At 40.3% G+C, this 20,630-nt stretch overlaps 1 protein-coding gene across 1 annotated transcript; it reads right to left on the bottom strand.

Moving 5' to 3' along the window:
* Window positions 1-220: 220 nt before the first annotated feature.
* LOC114639400 (calcium-activated chloride channel regulator 4A) lies at window positions 221-19,641 on the bottom strand. Its single transcript, XM_028788153.1, has 14 exons — window positions 19,455-19,641; window positions 15,720-15,860; window positions 15,430-15,577; window positions 14,106-14,214; window positions 13,038-13,215; window positions 10,955-11,173; window positions 8,289-8,516; window positions 7,390-7,567; window positions 6,192-6,298; window positions 4,466-4,681; window positions 3,644-3,911; window positions 2,277-2,447; window positions 1,079-1,312; window positions 221-757 (listed from the first exon to the last, which is right to left on the bottom strand). The coding sequence occupies exons 1-14, from the start codon at window positions 19,614-19,616 to the stop codon at window positions 345-347; spliced, it is 2,772 nt and encodes a 923-aa protein (XP_028643986.1). The 5' UTR covers window positions 19,617-19,641; the 3' UTR covers window positions 221-344.
* Window positions 19,642-20,630: the final 989 nt, after the last annotated feature.

Here is a 20,630-nt window from a genome sequence, read left to right as displayed (position 1 = left end):
ATTCCCACAAATTGTCTTCTGATCCACACGATTACACATACATACATATATGCATACATATATGCACACATACACACACATATGCATATATATACACATGTACACACATACATGCATATACACATTTGCACACATAAAATAAATAAAAGTAAAATAATTAAAATAGTATCTTCTATATTCATGAATTAAAGCAAGTATTACCTTCACTATGATAATGTAGAGTTTTTCACTGAATGAGTGTGCGTAAAGAATTCTTTTAGACCCCCTTGAAATTATTTGTGAGTTCATGATCACAAGGGATATACTTTAAAAACTCAGAAATATCTTTTTATTCATGTTGCTTTTCAAAATGTTGTTGCAGCTCCTGATGAGGGCCGTTTTTTCTTTAAGATACAAACAGTGGTACTTACAATAATACAAACTAGTACAACAGAGCCCACCACAGACAGCACAATAGTAGAAACACTAACTCCAGAACGTGGACGTTCATCAGGGATAGGCTCTGCCTGAGGCGTGAATAGTGCTACTTGTGCGATGTTGGACGGTCCTGAGTGGAGATTGCTTTTGTCGACACTTTCAATGGCAATGAATATGTAGGTTGCATTTTCTTCTGCGATGTTTTCTGGTTTAAAGGCAAAGGTTTCCTTGGAGTTGGCTTCTTGTGGTGTCAGGTTAGTTGTATCAACCCGAAGAGAATTATCAAAATTGTCTCTGAGGTCAATGATATTTTCGCTTGTTCTTATGATATACTGTTGAGCTAAGAAAAGTGTTATGGGTTAGTTATTGCATCATACCATATTAAATGTCTTTCTAATTGTTCCCACAAATATTTAGTCATGCAACGCATGCTCACATCAACCGTCTGATTCATATTTCTGTAAAAGCTGAGTTCTGATTTTTAAAGACAGCCATTCATGAAAAGCAAGAAGTACTTCATAAACTAGAAAACCTCAGATCCTAAATTCCTACATGGCTGAGTTGTCAGTCATAAGTGCTCTCCCCTAGCTGACCTGTCTGCTCTTACATCACCCTGGATATCTCTCACTTAGATCAAACTCACATGGGTCCTTGTTCTTACCTTTTCCTACATCAAAATCATCTCCTGGTGCCGTCCATGTCAGATGGATGTTTTCCCCATCAAGTGTAGCCTGGAGGTCTGTGATTTGACTTGGTGGGTACAGATCAGGCAATGAACCACTTGGAACATTGGACATCACAAAGGCACCTCCAGATGCTGTCCTGCTGAAATTCTCCAGAACTGGCTGAGTAGCCTCAGTCGTTTCGGGTCTGGGTGGGTTCCCTTGAATTTCTCCTGCATTTAAAATTCTCTAGTTAAATCAGATGGAACTGTATACTGTTTTTAGAGCTCAGACAGTAAGCTCCCTGAACCTCCTTGTCTTTACTTTCTTCTTTCTCTTTTCATTCCTGTGGCTGCATTTTTACATGCTTCAATCCTAAGCATTCCATTTGTGGGAAAATTCATCCTCCAGAATTCTTACCAGGATGCTATCAAATCAAATTGGACAATAACTTGCTTTGAAATGAAAACTGCACTGAATCAGGATGTTATATAATTTGTTATATGAATAAACAAAACAAAATAGATGCAAAATCAAACAGGCAGGTATGAAACCTAGGCTAGCCTCCAATGTACTTATGTAGCCAAGGATAACCTCGAAATCCTCATCCTCCATCCTGCCTGTGTCTCCTAAGTGCTGGGATCATAGGCGTGTGCCACCATGCCGCCCTAACATATCCCTTAAGAAAAGTATTGCTTTATTTCTCAAGTTATTTCTGACTAGAAATGTGTCTGGGGAAACCAGCACCAGTTCTATCCTTAACACTCAGATGGCTTCTGTCCCTCTATGTCAAAAGTGCTAAGAAATAACGCTCTAGACTTGTTCCATTGCTTAGCTCCCCGCCCCTCCAGATAAGGAGTAAGGAAAGTGAAGCTTGAAAACATTGAAGCATGTGTAACTCAGAGGACGGACCACCCCACTGGCTTGCACTTCTGTTCATAGCAAAGTGGGCCATATCCTTTGTCGGGAGCTGAAAGGTGGACACATTGTTGCAGAGAGTCTAAGGATGACCACACTAACAAATACTAGCTGATAGTTTTCAGCATTTATTGGATACCAGGCTTAGATTGAGTCAGAGTAGAGGCAATTGTATAAAGATCTCACTCTAGAAACAGTGTGTGTGTGTGTGATATTTTGAACTGTAAAATGCTTGCATTAAAATGATTTACTGGGTTTCTGATACTGGGAACCACTCACCATCCACTACCCAGCCTGGTATGTACGCTGCTCTGCTTGACGGATGGCGTAAACTTCTCCTGGCAGAGTTTGTTCCTCCATCTGCACGGACTTTTAAACTGTATCTGCCATTTGTAGAATAAGCTGTGAAGTACCTGGAGTAGACACCATCATCCTTGAAAGCATCAGCCCCTTGTTAAAAGCATAAAGAAATGAATTACAATAATTGTAACAGATGAGAAGTTGATGTGTGTTGTCACACAGCATGGCCTTACATGCATAGTCTGTTCCTGTGCTTACAATTTCACATTTGAATGGAGTTCATCTCCATCAGTTTCTGTCCAAATAATACATTACTGAATCGTGTACCCTCGGCTCACTTTGGTATGTATATACCGACACTCATACAACATGTTCACCCACACTGATAATTGTGTACCATAAATACTTTTTTTCCAGTAAAAGAATTTTAGATTAGTTTGTTCCCCCAATGAACTAAATGCTTGTCTGTAAGTCCAGTAAAATACCAAGAAATGAAGTTACATGCACTGTGGACAGGCCTGGGAATAGTTGAGAATTATTCTTGCAATGAAAGAAAATGTGGAATTCATTCCAAGAATAGTCAAATATAGCTGAAGACAAGTTTGTAGAATGACATAAAATGACATTGGAAAATGTACTGATGGGCATCTTTACTCATTCATATGTGGACCAGGTTGGTTATTTTATTCGCTGACTTCCACACAAGGTTCCATTCACAGGAGAACTCGGAGTGCAGAGAAAGTGTTTTCTGCAGCACCTCCCTACAGAGCAGCCATTGCAGTTCCTAGCCTCCTGCCAGGCAGACATGGCATCTGATGCTGCAGTGCCCAGTCCCCCTCTCTGTGCTACCTCTAGCTTCTCCTGGGTCCCAGCTCTCAGGACTCTATCTGTGCTTTGTTTCAGTTCTGGGTAATCGCTCTTGCTTCTTTCCCTTCAGCTGTCAGGATCCCAGGTTGTTACTCTCTCTTACCCGAGAGACAATTCCTGCATCACCTGCTTTGATCACCCCTTTTTGGTGCTGCTCCCCTAAGAAGCATGCAGCTAGAAGGAATGCTTATGTTCTCTGTTTTCTGAATGAGCCTGATTTAGCTGGAGACAGGCGTTGCCTGTCAAGATTACAAACATAATTTCGGCAGTAGCTGAGATAAACAGAATGCTTACCATGTGCAAGATCTTTGCTAAGCACTTAGGCGTTACCCGATTGCATTTCTCGCTAGTCTTGCTATTCTTTCCTAATCTGTGTTAACTCTTCAGGCGGCCATCTTGTTGTACCAGTTGCTCCAGGAACACATGACACATTTGGAGCTATAAACACATAGGGTTATTCATAAAAGTCTGTGAATTACCTGCACCGTTGTCCAGCAGGAGTAGCTCTTCTGTATTTCCATTGTTTGATTCTATGGTAGCTGTCACTCGGGCTCCAATGATGGGAGTGTACCCTTGTAGGACTTCTGCATACACAATCATTGGGCTGGGGAAACTGTTAGTGTCTGTATTTACTTTCGAATTTACAATGATGGGTGGCACAGAAGAATTTGCTGCCCGAGAAGTTACTGTAATCGTTACTATCTCTGAGTTTTCTTTGGATTCCAGGTTGTAAGTCCAAACGCCCACCTAAAATTTTCAATGAAACATGCAGCAAGCATTTAGAATCCAATGACATAGTTTTTTTTCCTCCATTATGTGATTTTAAAATAAAGCATGGAAGTAAAAAGCTAACAGATTGGGTTGAGTGGTTTTAGAAAGGTCTTAATTCCTCAGGTATTGAAGCTGAGACAGTTAGACCTGATGTTATGCATGACACTTGCATTTTGTGATAGCTTAATTGGAAAACAATGTTTGGATAACTCTGCCTTCGCTTTGGCCTATTCTTTGGCCTCAGTGCCCTATGACTCTGGCGGGAAGAATGGGAAAAGATGGCTCTCCAGGTCACCAGGATTCTTCACATTTCTTCCTCCCTGCTCTCAGATGCCTTCTCTTTTCTGTCAACCCATGGCTTCTTCCCCTCTACCAGACACCTAAGCTCTCAAGGTCACACAGGTAAGGGAAGAACATACATTTTACTTTCATTTTGAAGACGGTAAAGTTATTGTACTCACATTTGTGATGTGCTTTGAGCCTCTTTGGAAAAACATCTTTAGGGGGACATTGACATGCTAGTGGCTTACCTGAGCTGTTCCTGGGATACTGAGATAGGCCATTTTAGAAGCTGTGTCCATTGTGAAATTTGTGATTTGTGTTCCTTTGGGATCCCTGAGATAAATGGCAGGAACTTTTTGACTCCAGGTGACAAGAAAGAATGTGTCCTTTCCCAAGGTGCTGTCAATTACTACAGTGCCATTCAGCCAGAGACTATTGTTGAGTATGGCACCATTACTTTCAAGCTGTTTAAATGTAAAACAAACAACAAAAAGAAAAGAAAAAAAAAACCTTAATGACTACAGAAGAAAATAGTTTTATTCTTTTTTCTTATTTAGATACTTCCTCATATTTGACCTGAAAACAGTCTTACATATGCTGAACTACCTTAGCTTTCTCTTTTCCCTCCCTCCCTTCCTCCCTCCCAGTAGATTTGCCATCTTTCTGAAGGCTTCTTGGGATGTGACAGTTGCAAGGTTGGTAATGCAGACTCTGAAGAAAGGGCGAGGTATAAGAGGAGATTTAGGTGGAAACATCAGTTGAAGAGTTGGGACTGTGACCTTGTTATACTTGTGTAGTTTTCTGGAAAATGCTGCTGTTGACTGTTGGCTGTAAACGATGCTAAAGCTTACAGAGAATTAATATTGCGTGTGTGTGTGTGTGTGTGTGTGTGTGTGTGTGTGAGAGACATGTGCTTTATCATCTCACTGATGACCAGAAAGATGAGTGATTTGAGTATTTTAACTGAAACAGAGTAAAGGCTTCCACAGTGTAACAAAGACAGGTCTGTAGCTGGGACACAGCTCAGTGGTAGGAAGCTTGCCTAGCGTGTTAGAGGCTCTAGGTTCACTCCCTAGGAAGGCATGAAAGACAATTGAGATAAATACTCTTGAGGAGATTGTTAATGTGGAATCTTTAAGTAAGTTTTCACACAGGATAGAGAGTGAAGCTTTGGACATGGAGTCCATCCAAAAGAGGGAAAACTGATATTGATGGTAAGAATCCTGAGAAGAAAGGAAACTATAGGGTCTCTTCTGAGAGGAGCCATAGACGTGCTATTCGTCTCTATTGACAGTCTCTCAATGGGTGTACTTTTGAATGGGAATACCATTTTTTTGTCTCTCAGAAAACAATACTGGTCCCACAATGGCATTAGGAGAAACAGACGTGGGAGCAGGTTTTCCTTTTATTCCAGATGCCATCCCCAAACCCAGCTTTTCATCAACTCAGATGATCGGACCATGCTTCTAACCGGTCACTATTTACCTCCGTCATTTCCACCCATCATGCATATGAATACTGACTAATTTTGAAAATTTGTCTATTTCAGAACTTACCATAAATATCTCAAATGAGAAAAACAGAATTTTATCTCTACTCCCTCCACCTATTAAAAAACAAACCAAGGGAGCTAGAGAGATGGCTCAGTGATTAAGAGCACTGACTACTCTTCCAGAGGTCCTGAGTTCAATTCCCAGCAACCACATGGTGGCTCGCAACCATCTGTAATGGGATCTGATGCCCTCTTCTGGTGTGTCTGAAGACAATGACAGTGTACTTATATAAATAGAATAAATATATCTTTAAAAAAAATCAAAGCAAACCAAACCAAAAACCCCAAACAACACCTGAAGTCTTGACTATCTCTACACTTAAATGTTTCCTTTTTGGGTGTTTTCATGTACTCTGCCCTTACACCTTTTCTTGGTTATGGCAAAAGCAACCACAAAACCTCTAGGGATGGGAAACTCTGACCTGAAGTGACTTCTGGGTGATATCTGCATTTTCTGAAGCCAGGGCCCCGAAAGCATCAATGAGTCCATTGTTCTGGGCTTCATCCGAGGCATACAGATGCTTTCCACCTAAAATGTGAATGAATAGGCTACTTTGTTTTGTAGAACAAGACTACCTACCATAATTTAATGATTAACAAGGTAACAGTTCAAATAAAGTCAGTGTTTCCATATGGATTAAGTAAATTGTCAGAAAGCCTTTAAGGTCATCTTGGAAATGATAGTTTAGTTTAATTCATCACAACTGCAAAGCAAAAATCACCTTATTATCTTAGGATAGGAACCTCAGTTGCATGAGGTGCTTCACCTGGTTATAGATAATGAAAGGCACTGTATTCTGTATATTTAAGTTCACAGACTTTTGTATAGCTCTTTAGGGGAATTATAAACTCTCATTTACATCATTTAGATCTTTTTCAGAGGAAAATAGATTAGAAGCAGAAAACTGGAAAGATGAAAGAATTGCTGTATCAAGGTATCTTGACAATAACTGGATATTGGTTAGAATATTTGTGACAGCAATAGATTGTAAAATGACCATAAAAGTGATTGGAATGATAGAAGTTTGTATAACCAACTACAAAAAAAAATCCCCAGATATATACATTTGGTACCATGAAAGCCAAATTAGTATAATGACTGATACTTGTACTACTGGTTTTGTATTCTCTACTATGTTTGAGAAGGTACTAGAAGCATGTAATCAGTTTTCATCACATCTGTATATTAAAATAAGTTACCATAGTTAATGTTAAACAAGTTACCATAGTTTGTATTTTCTCATTGTCTTTTTGTCCTGGAAATTCTCAGACTTTGTTCAAGGCCTGTCTTGGGAGACCTTTGATTCCATATACTTCCTTTCCCCTCCTTCCTCACTACAACATTTTGGGAGCATGGAAGGCTTGTAAGTCTCAATTAACTTTTATTCTATACTCTTCCTGTTGTGAATGAATGTGATCTATGTGTTTGGATTGACTGATGTGTCTTTTCCAGCCAACTGGACAAAGAATGTGATGAGAACAGAGGTTGGGTCTGTTTGATTCTTTTCTCCAATCCCTGGTCTGGCTCTTGCAAAATTGAGCTTAGAAGAAGTAGTTGAATGTCAGCTCTACATTTATACACAACAGTGGAAAGTCTGTAATGTAGAGATCATGTTTTACCTGTTAAAATTGGCATGTTTGTTACAGCTAAATCAGCTGATGGTCCCAAGGCAATGAAATGAACTACAGCCCCGCTGTCTTTCACCTTGTCAATACAGTTTTTGGCTGTGCTGTCCTCCCCATCACTCAACAGCAAGATCTCAGTCCCATCTGTTTGGTATCCTCCATGATTAAATACCTGCAAGCATAATCCAGAGTACCATTATCATACTAGATCAGCTATCCTGATGGAAAGTTAGAAAAAAGAAATAGAAAAATTATAGGTTAGAGATAATTTCTGTTTTAGATTCATAGAGTTTATGCTCAATAATCCTCAAAGAACATAAACAATTTTTCTGTCTTTCCCCAGTACAGGGGATATTTGTTCAACTGAAAGAGGGATGGGATCAGAAATTAGGAAAAATTTCCATGAACTAAATGACATCTGACCCTGGAAAACCCAGGCAAATAGATGCTTAAAATATGGAACACATTTTCTTCACCTGCTATCCTCTGACAAAGTAGTCAGTTTATATAAAATTGGACATATATACAGCCAGGTGCAGTAAGAAACCACACCAGCGTTAAAAGATAATGGACTCCAAATTAGAAAGCCCTTGAACACTTAGATAACAGGGGATTAACGGTCTAAGCACGTTGAAGTTGCAGATGCGACAGGGTCTCATCCATCCCATGCTGGCCTCAGATGGTCTAGCCAAAGATGATCTTGAAATTTTGATCGCTGTGCCTCGATTTCCCAAGTGCTAAGATAGCATATACATCAAGGTTATTTTTTTCCTGTGTATTTTGTCTAGAACCTTTTAAGATTAGTTATGCTAAAATCAAGAGGCAAGTAAGAACAGTAGAACTTCACTTTGCCCTAAAAGAAAAACAAAATACATGTGCAGTGGGATTTTTACCTGAAATGCAGCCTCAATTCCAGAGCAGATGGACGTCCCTCCACTGGCACCTGTAGGTAAGGTTTTCAAGAGCTTGTTTCTCTCGATGTCACTGTTTATTTGGATCAGCTCACTCTTAATAGTGGCCTGGCTACTAAAGTGTACCATCCCTACCCGGGCCCTGTTTTCAATTATCTGGCTTAGAAAGTATTTTGCTCCTTGGTTCATTCGATTTAGGCGATTATAACTCTGAGTGAAAAAGGATAAAAAAAAGAGAAAGAAATGAGTGGTTTTGACTGGATGATGCAAGCAGATCTCATAAAAGAGTGCTGGGGCTTATTGACAAGGACTGGACGACTATTAATTTGTACTATGGAAGAAAGCAATTATAATTTTAACTGGTAAATTAGTAAGGGTGGTTATATGTAACATGGGACACAAGAAGTTCATCTCTTTCTACGTGAAGCTGTTCCCAGTGGCTAATTAACCAAGTTAAGGTGGGGATTGGGTTGAAGCTAAAGCAATGACTCACACCTTAGAGACACAATTCATCCATAATCACTCCCATTGAGATAAATTCCTAACCCAGGGTTCGAGACCTCAGCCAGACTCTCTTGGTCTCCAAACATAGCTGAGCTGTGTAGTTCAGCATGGAGCCTGCTGAGCTACTGTTAACTCTGAGAAGGCCCGCCTACCCTGTCCCTTCTACATCTAGCCTTTCTCCTGCTTCTCTATCAGTGGTGCGACTGCATTGGCTTTCTGGTAACTCCCCAGTAACCATGTCTCCCTTAACTAGATGACTGCCCAGGACGTGCATGCCACACATTTATTTTCTCTAGATCCTCCCTGCAACCCATACCCAAACTGGTTTGCCAACTTACTGAACCAAATCAAAACAAAATCTCCTACGTATCTACAATTTTCCTTTGCCTGCTCACCTATCACTTTCTCGCTTCTGATTTTTATTACTTTTTTTTTTTTGGTATGGTGAGTGTGTGGGTGTGCAAGGATACTTGTGCCACAGCATACATGTCATGGTATACATGTAGAGGTGAGACGACAACTACAGGGACTAGTGCTTGTCTTCCATCATTTGAATGCCAGAGTTTGAACTCAAGTTGTTAGGGTTAGCCAAAAGCGTCTTTGCCCGGTGAGCTATCTCTTCAGCTTTTATCACAATCATCATTATTATCATTGTCATCATCATTTACTATTATTATTGGTGTGTGTGTGTGTGTGTGTGTGTGTGTCATGATGTCTATTGGTGTCTATGTGGAGGTCAGAAGATAATTTTGAGGAGTCAGTTCTCTTCTGATTCTTGAACTCATATTGATAGGATATTTTACCTGCTGAGCCATTCCACCAGCCCTACTTTGCCTTTAAACACAGATCTACCAGTGCCTTATCTGGGGTAGTCTATTCATCTCTCAATTGGCAGTCTCTTCTCTCCTCAGTGACATTTCTCAGGTTACTCGTGTGTAGTGATTTTGAGCGTTCTTCTGTCTTCCATGAAATCCCATGTCACTGTGGCTCGCTTTGTCAGTCCTTCTCACTCATTGTCCTTTCAATAACCACCTTCCCTTATTTGCTGATGCTTTTATTTCCGCGTTAGCACATCCGTCCCACCCCACAGTGCAGTCACCGAGTGCTTAATCATATTACACCTGCTTGTTTGTGCCTCATATTCATTTTAGCAGCTATCTATTGGTCACTCATATATTATGAACTCTGGATCAGAAGAGGTTCTAGTTATGAGTAGAACTCTTAGTCTGGTTGAGAGAGACACAGGCAGTATCAAGAAAATATACAGAACCAGAGAGATGCAAAAGGCTTTGGAATTGGTAAAGTTCCTATACAGCACCCCAAGAGTCCAGCCCTACTCTTGGTGAAAATGAATGTGCCTATTAAATTGTAGAGGACAGGAATGACTTACATAGGTGATGCTGAGACAGAGAGAAAAGCATTTCTGGGCTATAACAATATCTCATTTTTTGGGGTGTTTTATGAGACAGAGTCTAACTATGCAATCCAACTGTCTTTGAACTTGCCTAGTCTCCCAAATGCTAGGATTACAAGAACATACTTCCATAGCTCATCCTAAATGAACAAAAACTTCTCAAGTACATGTAGCTCTGTTTTCAAAGTCTAGAACATTGCTTGCTATTCACAGCATGATAATAGAAGGATGGAATGACTTCATATAGCCGTTTGTTCTTCCTAGTGATGCTTTTCTTTTTATGTATGAGAAAAACACTTGAACACTTGAGAAATAAGATGACATCATGTGGGTATTCTGCTAACTGACTCTGATGCTTGAGCTGAAATGAGTTTAAGCATATACTGATAAACCCTATTCTCATTTCTCTTAAGCATTTTATATGCAGGATCTCCTTTCAGTATCTTGTTCTGACTAAAGGCTGTGAGAGTTCTCCTCATTCAGCTATAAATTTTCTGGATCAAACACAGATACCCTTAGGTTACCTCTTTTTAGATATGTTTCTCCAAGTATAATATTTTTTCAATATCTTTCAGGTTATGATCTCAGGAAGTAATAGTGTTTTATGACATCATACAATTAAAAAAGCCACATAACAAGTGGCTTTTAGGGTGTATGTTTATTATTTGGTTATCCCTGTCTCTATACTCAAAACAAAGACAAACAAACAAAAAGGAGCCTATGAACTCACAGTCATACTCCCGGACACATCAAGCACCAGGCACAAAATTCTTTCACCGATCCTCAGCAGAGAGAAGAAGGTTGGAGAAGGTGACATCTCCATGGGCGTGCTGTTTTTAAAATCCTCAGAATTGCTGATTACTTCCCACGTGCTTCTGTATTTGCACTTCATATTATGTAGAGTTGGAGCATCTCGATTATGGTTTTCTTTTTTACAGAATGCAGTCACCTAAAATTGTAGTAAAGTGTAGAAAATTACTATTTCACGTATGAAAAAATGATCTGGAAAACAAAGAGAAAGTATGTCCAGTGTTAGAATGTGAAAGTAACTATGCTCATCTAGCAAGGTGGCCATAGTTGATCCTTTGCCAAGGTCCAGGACCTCACTAGCCATGGATGCTGGCTAGGTGGAGAGCACCAGGCAGGTTTCTTTCCTTGTGAGTGGGCCTCAGGTTCAATTAGACAGCTGTCGGTTGCTAACACGTGAGTGCCATATATTGGATCTTTATGCATATCTTTCCATGCTGACCATTGCAGTTTATATGTATTGCAATGGGAGAACTCTTTAATTGCTTTATTTCCTTGGCAGCTTGCATAGTATTTTCTGGAACCATGAATACTAGATGGCAGGAAAGAGATTTTCTGGTCAGACCTACCTCAAGCCATCTGAGTCCTATGTCCTGAATGTGTGGTGTATTCAGCAACAAGGGCTAACTCTTAAGTCCTGAAAGGCAATCCAGGGTTTCATCAACAATCTATCTATACGTTTTTGGAGTCACTTGGAGGACTACCCTGATCAACTGTTTGAAAAGTTTCAAACAGTTTGAAAAGTTTACTGTAGGGTAAAGGAGTTGTTGTCACTTTGTGGTTCTTATGTGGGGGCTCGGTTAGCACAAATATCTAAGTGTTTATGTGTGTGTGTGTGTGCTCACGCATGTGCACACAAATGCCCATGTATACATTGAATGGTAGGTATATATAATATAATATAATATAATATAATATAATATAATATAATATAATATAATATAATATAATATAATAATATAATATGATTTTGAGGCTTAATTAAACAACCTTGATGTTATTTGTCCCTTGTCCCTCTTCCTTACATCCACAGATAAATGTAGCTGCCACCCCTCATTAAAGAAGCCTCTCTTTTCAGCAAATGGAGACTATTATAGAAAACTACAGCTTGACACAGTGTAGAGATGGACCGATCACGTGGAGCCCCAGTGGATACATCTACATTACAGTGTCTGTATCTATGACTTTAGGAACATCATGGGGAGGGAGTAGGAAGATTGTAGGAGCCAAAATACAAGGAAGTCTCCAGTGAAGCCGTCTCTACTAGAAATAGCTGCACAGAGAAGACTAAAACAATGGCATAATCCATGGTCATGTTAACATGGTAAAGAAGACTTTCAAAGGTCCCTACCTCTAGACAAAGAACCACTGGCAGCTGATCACTGCTGGGGGAAGGAGGGTTAGCCTCTCCCCGCTCCTTATTGGTTGTCCAATGCTGAGTGGTGTCCTTGAACCATATGCATACCACCAATGAAAACAGACTCAGCAATTTGTTTTTAAATATATTTGTGCACACACATGCACACATATGGATGTATGTAACAATAGTTATCCAAAAAAGCAGCTGTTGAGAGTTGGGGTCACAGGAGTGGTCTGAAGGAGTCTATTTGTGAGGGTTCAATTTTGATTAAAAATATTTTTTAAAAAAATTAAAGGAGAATATGTATTGTATTTAGCAAATATGCATGCTCAAGTAAAATACTATTAACACTTAAGTAGTCTTATCATTATAATAGTTAGCAATAATTATCTAGATATTAATAGACAATAGTGTTAATAATATATAATAGAGGATGAATACTTACTGAGAGTCAGTTACTGTTCAATGAACTCTACATTAACATATTCAATCCTCATGTCATGCTTAACATCCATTACTCCAGTAGAGCGCTTGCCTAGCAATGTGCAGCTTCTTACTTTCATCATCATCATCATCATTTAAAATTAGTGATATTAGACAAATCCCTTGATTATAGATTTTTGGACACAGTGACTGGTATACTTACAGAATCAATACTCTGCATGAACATTATAGATGACTTTTCTGATTGAACTTTATCAGGGAAGAATTGACAATCCTTTTCATATAACTTTGTGGTGGAATTAGTTCTGCACCTTCTGGTTATACAGCTGCCCCCTTGGCATGTGTGGACTCTATTCACACCTGTGATACTTGTGGAGCACCTGAAAATATGGAAGTGAAGCTAAGAGACAACTTAGTCATTCATTTGAAAAGTGGTCCTGTTCCCACTGAGCTTTGTGGCATGGTATTTCTTGAATATATGCTATGAACTTCCTAGACTGATGGCAAAGGTTAAGAGGGCCAATCAAAGAAATCATTTGTTTCTCAAGAAACTGTAATGAAAAAAACAAACAACAAACAAATCCAAATCCAAGGGGTATCTCCAGTCATACACAGTGGGACTCTCAGTTGGAATAAAAGCTGTGGGTCGTTTCCTTAGACAGTCCCATGGCTGGCCTTGTACTAACTCTCTGTAGGCACCTGGTTAACAGAACCTGTGGACCATTTATACTTGGTGCTTATTACAGTCTTCTTTTCCAGGAAGACATCTTCTGAAGAGTGGGGCATCACATTACTACATGTGCTTTGACTAATCAAGAAGCATCTTTTTATCGAGAGGACAATGTGACTGGAATCAGAGAATGAGGGACTGCCAAGAAAGAATATGGAATAAAGAAAGATTGATGCGTGATATTCCATGGGAGAGTCATAGCTGGCAGAGATCAGAACAGATACACCAGGCTTTAGCCAGAACGCATCTCACTGGCTTGCAGTTAAGTCAGTAAGTGAATTATAAATGAGTTCTGGCATCTATGGGAGAGTTGTGTAAATAAAAAGTGTCAAGATGCCAAACAAATGGTTGGCATTGAGGCTGTATGTATTTTTGTACAGATAGTCATTGTCTTCAATGACTAAAATAAGCATAAAAGAGACTTGTGATATTGCATCTGTTATCTGCCTTGGGACAAAACATGGATGCTTGTCATTGGGAAGGACTATAGGGCAGTTAAAGCTGGAGGCCATTTAAGGGTACTTAGGAGTCATGCCATGCCTTGTTGCTTCAATTTTCTTTGACGAAGCGCTGTAGAATGGCTGGTCTTCGTTGTACTCATCAAATACTCCCCAGCGAAGGTGGGCCCATTCATGGACCAACAGTTTTCCTGTAAGACATTTTTTCAAATATATAATCATAATTCAATTGGTAAATTTTGTGTCTCAAAAATTTCCAGGCCACTGAGATGGCTCAGTGGGTAAAAGTGCTTGCCACCAAACATGACAGCCTGAGTTTAGTCCTTGAATCCCATGTGGTAAGGGGCAAGAACTGACTCTCAAGTTCTCAAGTTGTCTTCTGCCTGCCACACCACCCCTGGGGGGGGGGGAGAGAGAGAGAGAGAGAGAGAGAGAGAGAGAGAGAGAGGCAGAGACAGACAGAGACAGAGAGACAGAGAGAGACAGAGACAGAGAGACAGGAAAGTAAGTGAGAGAGAAAGAGAGAGACAGAGAGAGATAGAGACAGAGAGACAGAGACAGACAAACAGACTGGAGAGTAAGGGGGGGAGAGATAGAAAGAGAGAGAGAGAGACAGAGACAGAGACAGAGACAGCGACAGAGAGACACACAGAGAGAAGCAGGAGAGTAAGTGAGAGAGAAAGAGAGAGACAGAGAGAGATAGAGACAGACAGACAAACAGACAAACAGACAGACTGGAGAGTAAGAGAGAGGGGGGAGAGAGAGATAGACAGATAGAGAGAAAGAGAGAGAGAGAGAGAGAGAGAGAGAGAGAGAGAGAGAGAGAGAGATTAGGTTTTCCGTAACTCTTAAAGTTTATATTTTGTTTATTAAAAGGCTTTTTATTAAGTGGTACTCATAGCTCTACAGAATATTAATTTTTTTATTTCACAGCATGTTAAATCAACGAAACATTATGGAGCACATACCTCAGTCACATTAAACTAGGATTTGATTTTCAGTTCTTGGTGAGTCAAAGGTCTCCCATTAGTTTATGGCTTGTCAAATACCAACCCAGTCAACAGTCTAGTCAGATATACAGAACTCTGCTATACAGGTATTTTGAGGTGAAACTTCAGGAAAAAAAGAAACAGACTAAGAATGCTCCTGAAGGAGTTGATATTGAAGAATGATATGGATATGCTATTGTAGATTATGTAGATCACATCAGCTATTGCAACAAGAATCTGGTGAATTTTGAGAAAATTTAAATGGCTTGGAATCAGCACCGTAAAATAAATCACGTGTTTAATGTCACAAAGCTAATAGAGGAATCAACATCTGGACCCAAGAATTTCTGTTCCTATCTGCTTATTTAATAGAGTTGCTTGGTGTAAACATGCAATGCTTTAACCAAGATTTCCCACCTGAATCTCCATATTCATTTTGTTTTCTCCCCAGTACAAAGTCAGGGGTGAAGTGGATGTATTCTGCTTTCTTTTCACACTCTGTGAACTGCCGGGTGTAGGGCTCATCTCTGCCCTTGAGGGTGGGAGGTGCAATTTTAACATCGGCCTGAGAATGTTTAAAAAGATCATTAACACTTGAAGAACAGAAAAGACAATAGTTAGAAAAACTCTGAATCAATAAATTTGTAGCCAAACTAGCAAGCACCAGTAATTTTTTTTGGTTAGACAGAAAAAAAAAAGATACTTACATGCTTGTAACTCTCCTGTTTTGGCCTCCTGTACTCGGGTTTGTTTGACCAGCTCTCAGGAATTAATATAGATACATTTTTGAAGAAAAATCTTTTTTCTGTAGCTTCAAAAAGGTATGTGGATGCTTTAGTCACCATTTCCTATTATCAAATGGAAACAGGTATGTAAAAATGATCATGAGATTGAAATCATGTCTCAGGCGCGCTTCTCTGGCATACCCTGTTACTACAAAGGCAGCCATTCATCAAGTTCACCAGCAGGCTCTGCTCACCCTTCTAACCTGACTTCTGTCAATCCAGAACTCCTTCACTCTGCACCTGGAAAGACTTCTGGATCCTCTGTCATCTTACCTCAAAAGACAGCTTGTGGCAGCGTGTACTTGGTGACTACAATAATTGATTTACATAGCTATATACCTGGAGTTTAGAGTCACTTATTTGGCTCTAATATTTGTGTGAACACTTTTCGGTTGGCTTATGGAATGTCTGAAGCCTGGTTACTTTACCCTTAGTAGACTGAAGACACTCCTAATTTCAAGAAATGAACCAAAAACAGCTCTAGCAGATGCAAGCTAAGGAGAACAGCCCACGGGGGTCATTATCAGGGTAGGGCTTTCTTTCCATCCTCCTGGAAGGAAGCGGTGGGAAGGTTGGACACGTGGAGGACAGGGAAATAGAAAATCCCACAGCACATGTAAAAAGAAAACGATCACATAACTGTTATTCTGCCATCAATGTGAAAATACCCATTCTCCCCCAGTTTCTTGAGTCCAAAGCTACTGCAATTTACTAGAGGATTCCTCTCTCCACAGAGTCACGGTCTAATCAAGAGAAACATGGATGAAAAGCAATAAAGGTTCCTTACAACCAGGTCTATCAGAGGGGGGTAAAATATAAAGCAATATAAAAGAAAATAAATAAAATATCTTCATTTTGCAGGAGCCATCTGGTTTTCCACTGCTGTCTATCAGGACAGAGCCCTCTGATGCTTCCAGCTTTAACAGACACCGCTGCTCCTGAAGGCCGCCGTCTCTCACCCTGCTGCCCTCTGAGCGTCTAGCACTCTGACTCACATGCATTGTAAAGAGTCAGCAAACTGATGAGTGACTAATCACGAGATTAGTCAGAGTGTCAGAGTCCAGAGAATGAAGGCCCAGTGCAGGAAGGCTGTGGAGAACTCTCAAATGGGTTGGAAGTTGTTTAGCACACATAGAAGGAGGATAAAATAATTCTCTTTCTCCCTGGATGTCTTTTTTAAAAATGAGAGATATTTAGGCTTCCATGTTCTTCAGTAAGAGAGTGTTCTCTGCACATGTGAGATAACTGAGTCTTGGTGGTTCAAACTGAGTTATTAATTGGTCCAGTAAACTTGCTGTGTACAACCGTGTACGCTGTGTATTACATAACTCCAAGGGACTGTATTTCCTTGAGAGTCTCCATGGCGTTTCACTCAACTTATCTTAGATAGCAGTGAGTTTGTAGGCCATGGAGAGCTAGCTATCAGAGACCTTGTAGGTAACTTTCATCTTCAGAGATACACATGTGCCTAATAATGGTTTCTCGAAGTTTTCTAGCCAGAAGTCCTATGGTATTACCTCTAAATTCCTCCCCAGAATTCCTATAATGTTTTATTTTATCTCATTTTATTAAAAAAAAACTGAAAAATCAGTGTTTGCAGAAGTGGTCAAGTTCCAAACCCCAAAAGATCCTGAATGTAAAATACCAAGGAAACTTGAGCATGGAGAATATCAGGTCATCAATTATAAACATTTTCCAAAATTATTATGTATAAGTAGATGATAGCAAGTCACAGAATTGCCTGATGATAGAGGACTTTGTAAAAGGCTAAGTGTCAAAACAAAGCAAAACAAACCCCACTAAACTGGAGACAGGTTTGCGAAGGACTGGCTTTCTACTTGTAGTGTTCAATAGGAGACTATGCTGAGAATTCTTTTTTTGTCTCTAAAAACAGTCTTATCAAATGTCCATTTTCTGAATTCAAAAAAGCTTGTAGCCAATCATTGATTCCTGAACACCAAGAATCCATCACACAGAGTCTGCTCTTCATATTCTATAGGGGAAATATTTTTTAAAATATCTTTTACAGTTCATTCAAAGGACACCAGGTAGTGACTCCTCTGGGCTGCTGGGTGGTTTACAGAGAATGCGTGACAAGTGGAAGCCACCGGAAATCACCGGGATAGTTCAGTTCACCAAGATGATAGTTCAGTTTACCGAGATGATAGTTCAGCCCAGTAGGGAGTTTAACAATGACCATTAGGCCCCAGTGGGGATGACCCCAAACCGAGTAGTTGAAGTTGTGGGTGTGCTCCTGAGGGCATAAAAAATGATTATGTAGCTGAAATGCCAGTCTTTACATGGAACACTGGCATTGGAAGACACTTTGGTGAACCAAAGCTCTAGGTTTAGTGAGTTGGCTTCTCCCTCTGTTTGCAACCACTTGGTGGACTCACACCCTTCACACACTGACCGTCTCTAACTTTTATCTAATTACACATTTTACGTCTATCCCTGAACTCAGATTTCCGTCTCTTCTACCTGGATGTCCAAGAGCACCTCAATTTGAAACCACCTTGAGCTAACTCCTCCTCCCCAGGTACAGCTCTTTCTTATAGTTTCTCTTCCCAGCTGAGGAAAACTCTTTACAAGTAGTTAAGCCAAAATTATGAAGTTTGTCTTGCCTCTTAACATTTCCTGTCTACCTTCTCCTTCCCACACAAGTATAAATCAACAAGAGTGTTGTCTTTGATACTTTCCAAATATGTTCAGTATCGCTTGAATCACTCCTGACTCTTCCTTGTCCCAGGCAACACCCCATTCATAACCACAGCCTGGCTCCTTCTGCACTCCTATGCTAGATGCATACAGTGATGTGGTTTGAATGAGCCGTCTATGGTTTCAGCTAGTCAGAGTGGTCCTAGAGAAGGCACCAACATGTACACATCCTCTGCTAAGCTCTTTCATGGAGTCTCATGACTCAGAGGGAAGGTAAAGATGCTCTTTCCAGTGGTCTGGGCTCTGCCACTGTGTGTGAGCTTCTCCCAACTTCCGTGTAAGACACCTTTCCTCCAGCTTATCCAGTTTCCTTGATTCTATAAGCTGCTATTACCCACAAAGGGCTCTCATCTTGGTGTCTGTTCACATGTCCCATCATGAGTGAGGGCTTTTCTGAGGGCTTCCCTGCAGGAAACAGTGACTTACGCTCTTGCCTATTAACAGCTGTACCCTGCTGTCTCTCTCATGCATGGGGCAGCGTGCCCCAAAGTAACCTATCAACATCGTACCTACTCTCCCACTCACTTTGATATTACTGATGACCCTGAAAAAGAAGGCATACCTATAATTCCTTTTTCTTTTAATTTACTTCCCTTTCCTCAATGATATCACAAGCATGTCTATGCACACACAACAAATAAGTAAATTACAAAAACAGAATGAGAATCCAACTTCTGAATGACAGACAAGGAAGTTGAAGATCAGAGAGGCTCTCTGCTTCATCTATGATCTTACAGCGAGAAGGTAGCATTGCTTCTAGAACCTCTAGAACCTTCATCTGGAATGTCCTAGAGCCTTCATCTCACTCCGTGCCTTCCAAAACTGTCGGCTGTTTTCTAACTTCTCAAAGCATCCAGAGGTTTCCATAGTAACTCTTAGTATCACTATTAACCTTTTTATTCTTCAAAACTCAAATAGGAGAAAGCCCAGTTTTCTTACCTTTATGTGTTCAATTATGGTTACATCTTCCGGCACAGCAGGATCAATAGCAATAATGATGTCTTCATAACCATTCTCATTCAGCCTTACCAAGGAAGTGTCTGACCCTTGAAGCAGGTACAGGAGCAGGAGGAAAACAACCCTCCTGGAGAACCCCATCATTCCGGCCTGGTCGCCCAGAGGCCTTTCTTTCTCTGTGTCTCTTGCCAGATCTATATATACGGCTAAAAATCACCTGTTAACTGATTGAGGGATGGTGACTGTATAAAGGTCAATGTTCATGTACAGCAAAACACACAACCAGGTTACATAAAAGGTTTTTTGGTATAAAGGAATAGAACTTGTTCTTCTACATCATACTTTGATGGTCACTGTTGAAGAAGGATAAACAATATAGATTTGACTTAACTGAATTTGTTCTTTGAAAGAACATACATAACCCATTCTGTTTACTTTTTCCACATTCCCAATCAACCCCCTCCCTCCACTTCCCTACAAATCCCATTGCCACACGCACATCTTTTTGTTGCTTTGTGACCTGCTAAGTTTGTTAGCACCATCTATGTGTCACTGGCTTGGGGACTATATGTCGGAGAGCAGTGAGCTCATCAGTGGTACACAACTGAAAATAGTGACAGTCCCTCCGTGAAAAAGCATCCATAGCCAGTAGTTAGTCTAGGAAGTGTAGGCCCCCTTGAGCCCCTCCCTGATCCCTGATTGACAGGCCTAGTCTTGTGAGATCCTGTGGAAGCAGCCCAGTCTCCTGTTAGATCATGATGGTAATGGCTGGGTCATGCTCTGAAGGATGATTTCATAACCATTTTCTCCATTTTCCAGCTGCTTCATTCCTTCTGTCCCCTCTCAGGATGTTCCCTGACCCTTCAAGGGGACAGTGTAACTATCTCATTCAGATCTGAACCATCAACTGCCATGCATTCTCAGTACTTTAAGTAGCCACAGGTCTCCGCATTCTCTCTAGTCACTTCAAAGGAAGGCTTCTCTGAGCTAGGCTGAGCGTAGCATTTTTCCATGGGTATGCACAGATATTTAGAAGGAAGCCTGATCTCTGCCAATTTAGATAAACATCTTATCATTACTTTGTTAATAATTCCCTCTTCTGCTTACTTTGTGTCTCAGATATTTTATTGCATCAACCATAACTTTCTTTGAAGAACC

This window comes from Grammomys surdaster, unplaced genomic scaffold (genome assembly GCF_004785775.1).
Source record: "Grammomys surdaster isolate TR1022 unplaced genomic scaffold, NIH_TR_1.0 125702, whole genome shotgun sequence".
Taxonomy (NCBI): domain Eukaryota; kingdom Metazoa; phylum Chordata; class Mammalia; order Rodentia; family Muridae; genus Grammomys; species Grammomys surdaster.
Note: the sequence above shows the minus strand (reverse complement) of the source record. Positions and strands in the feature narration are given on the sequence as shown.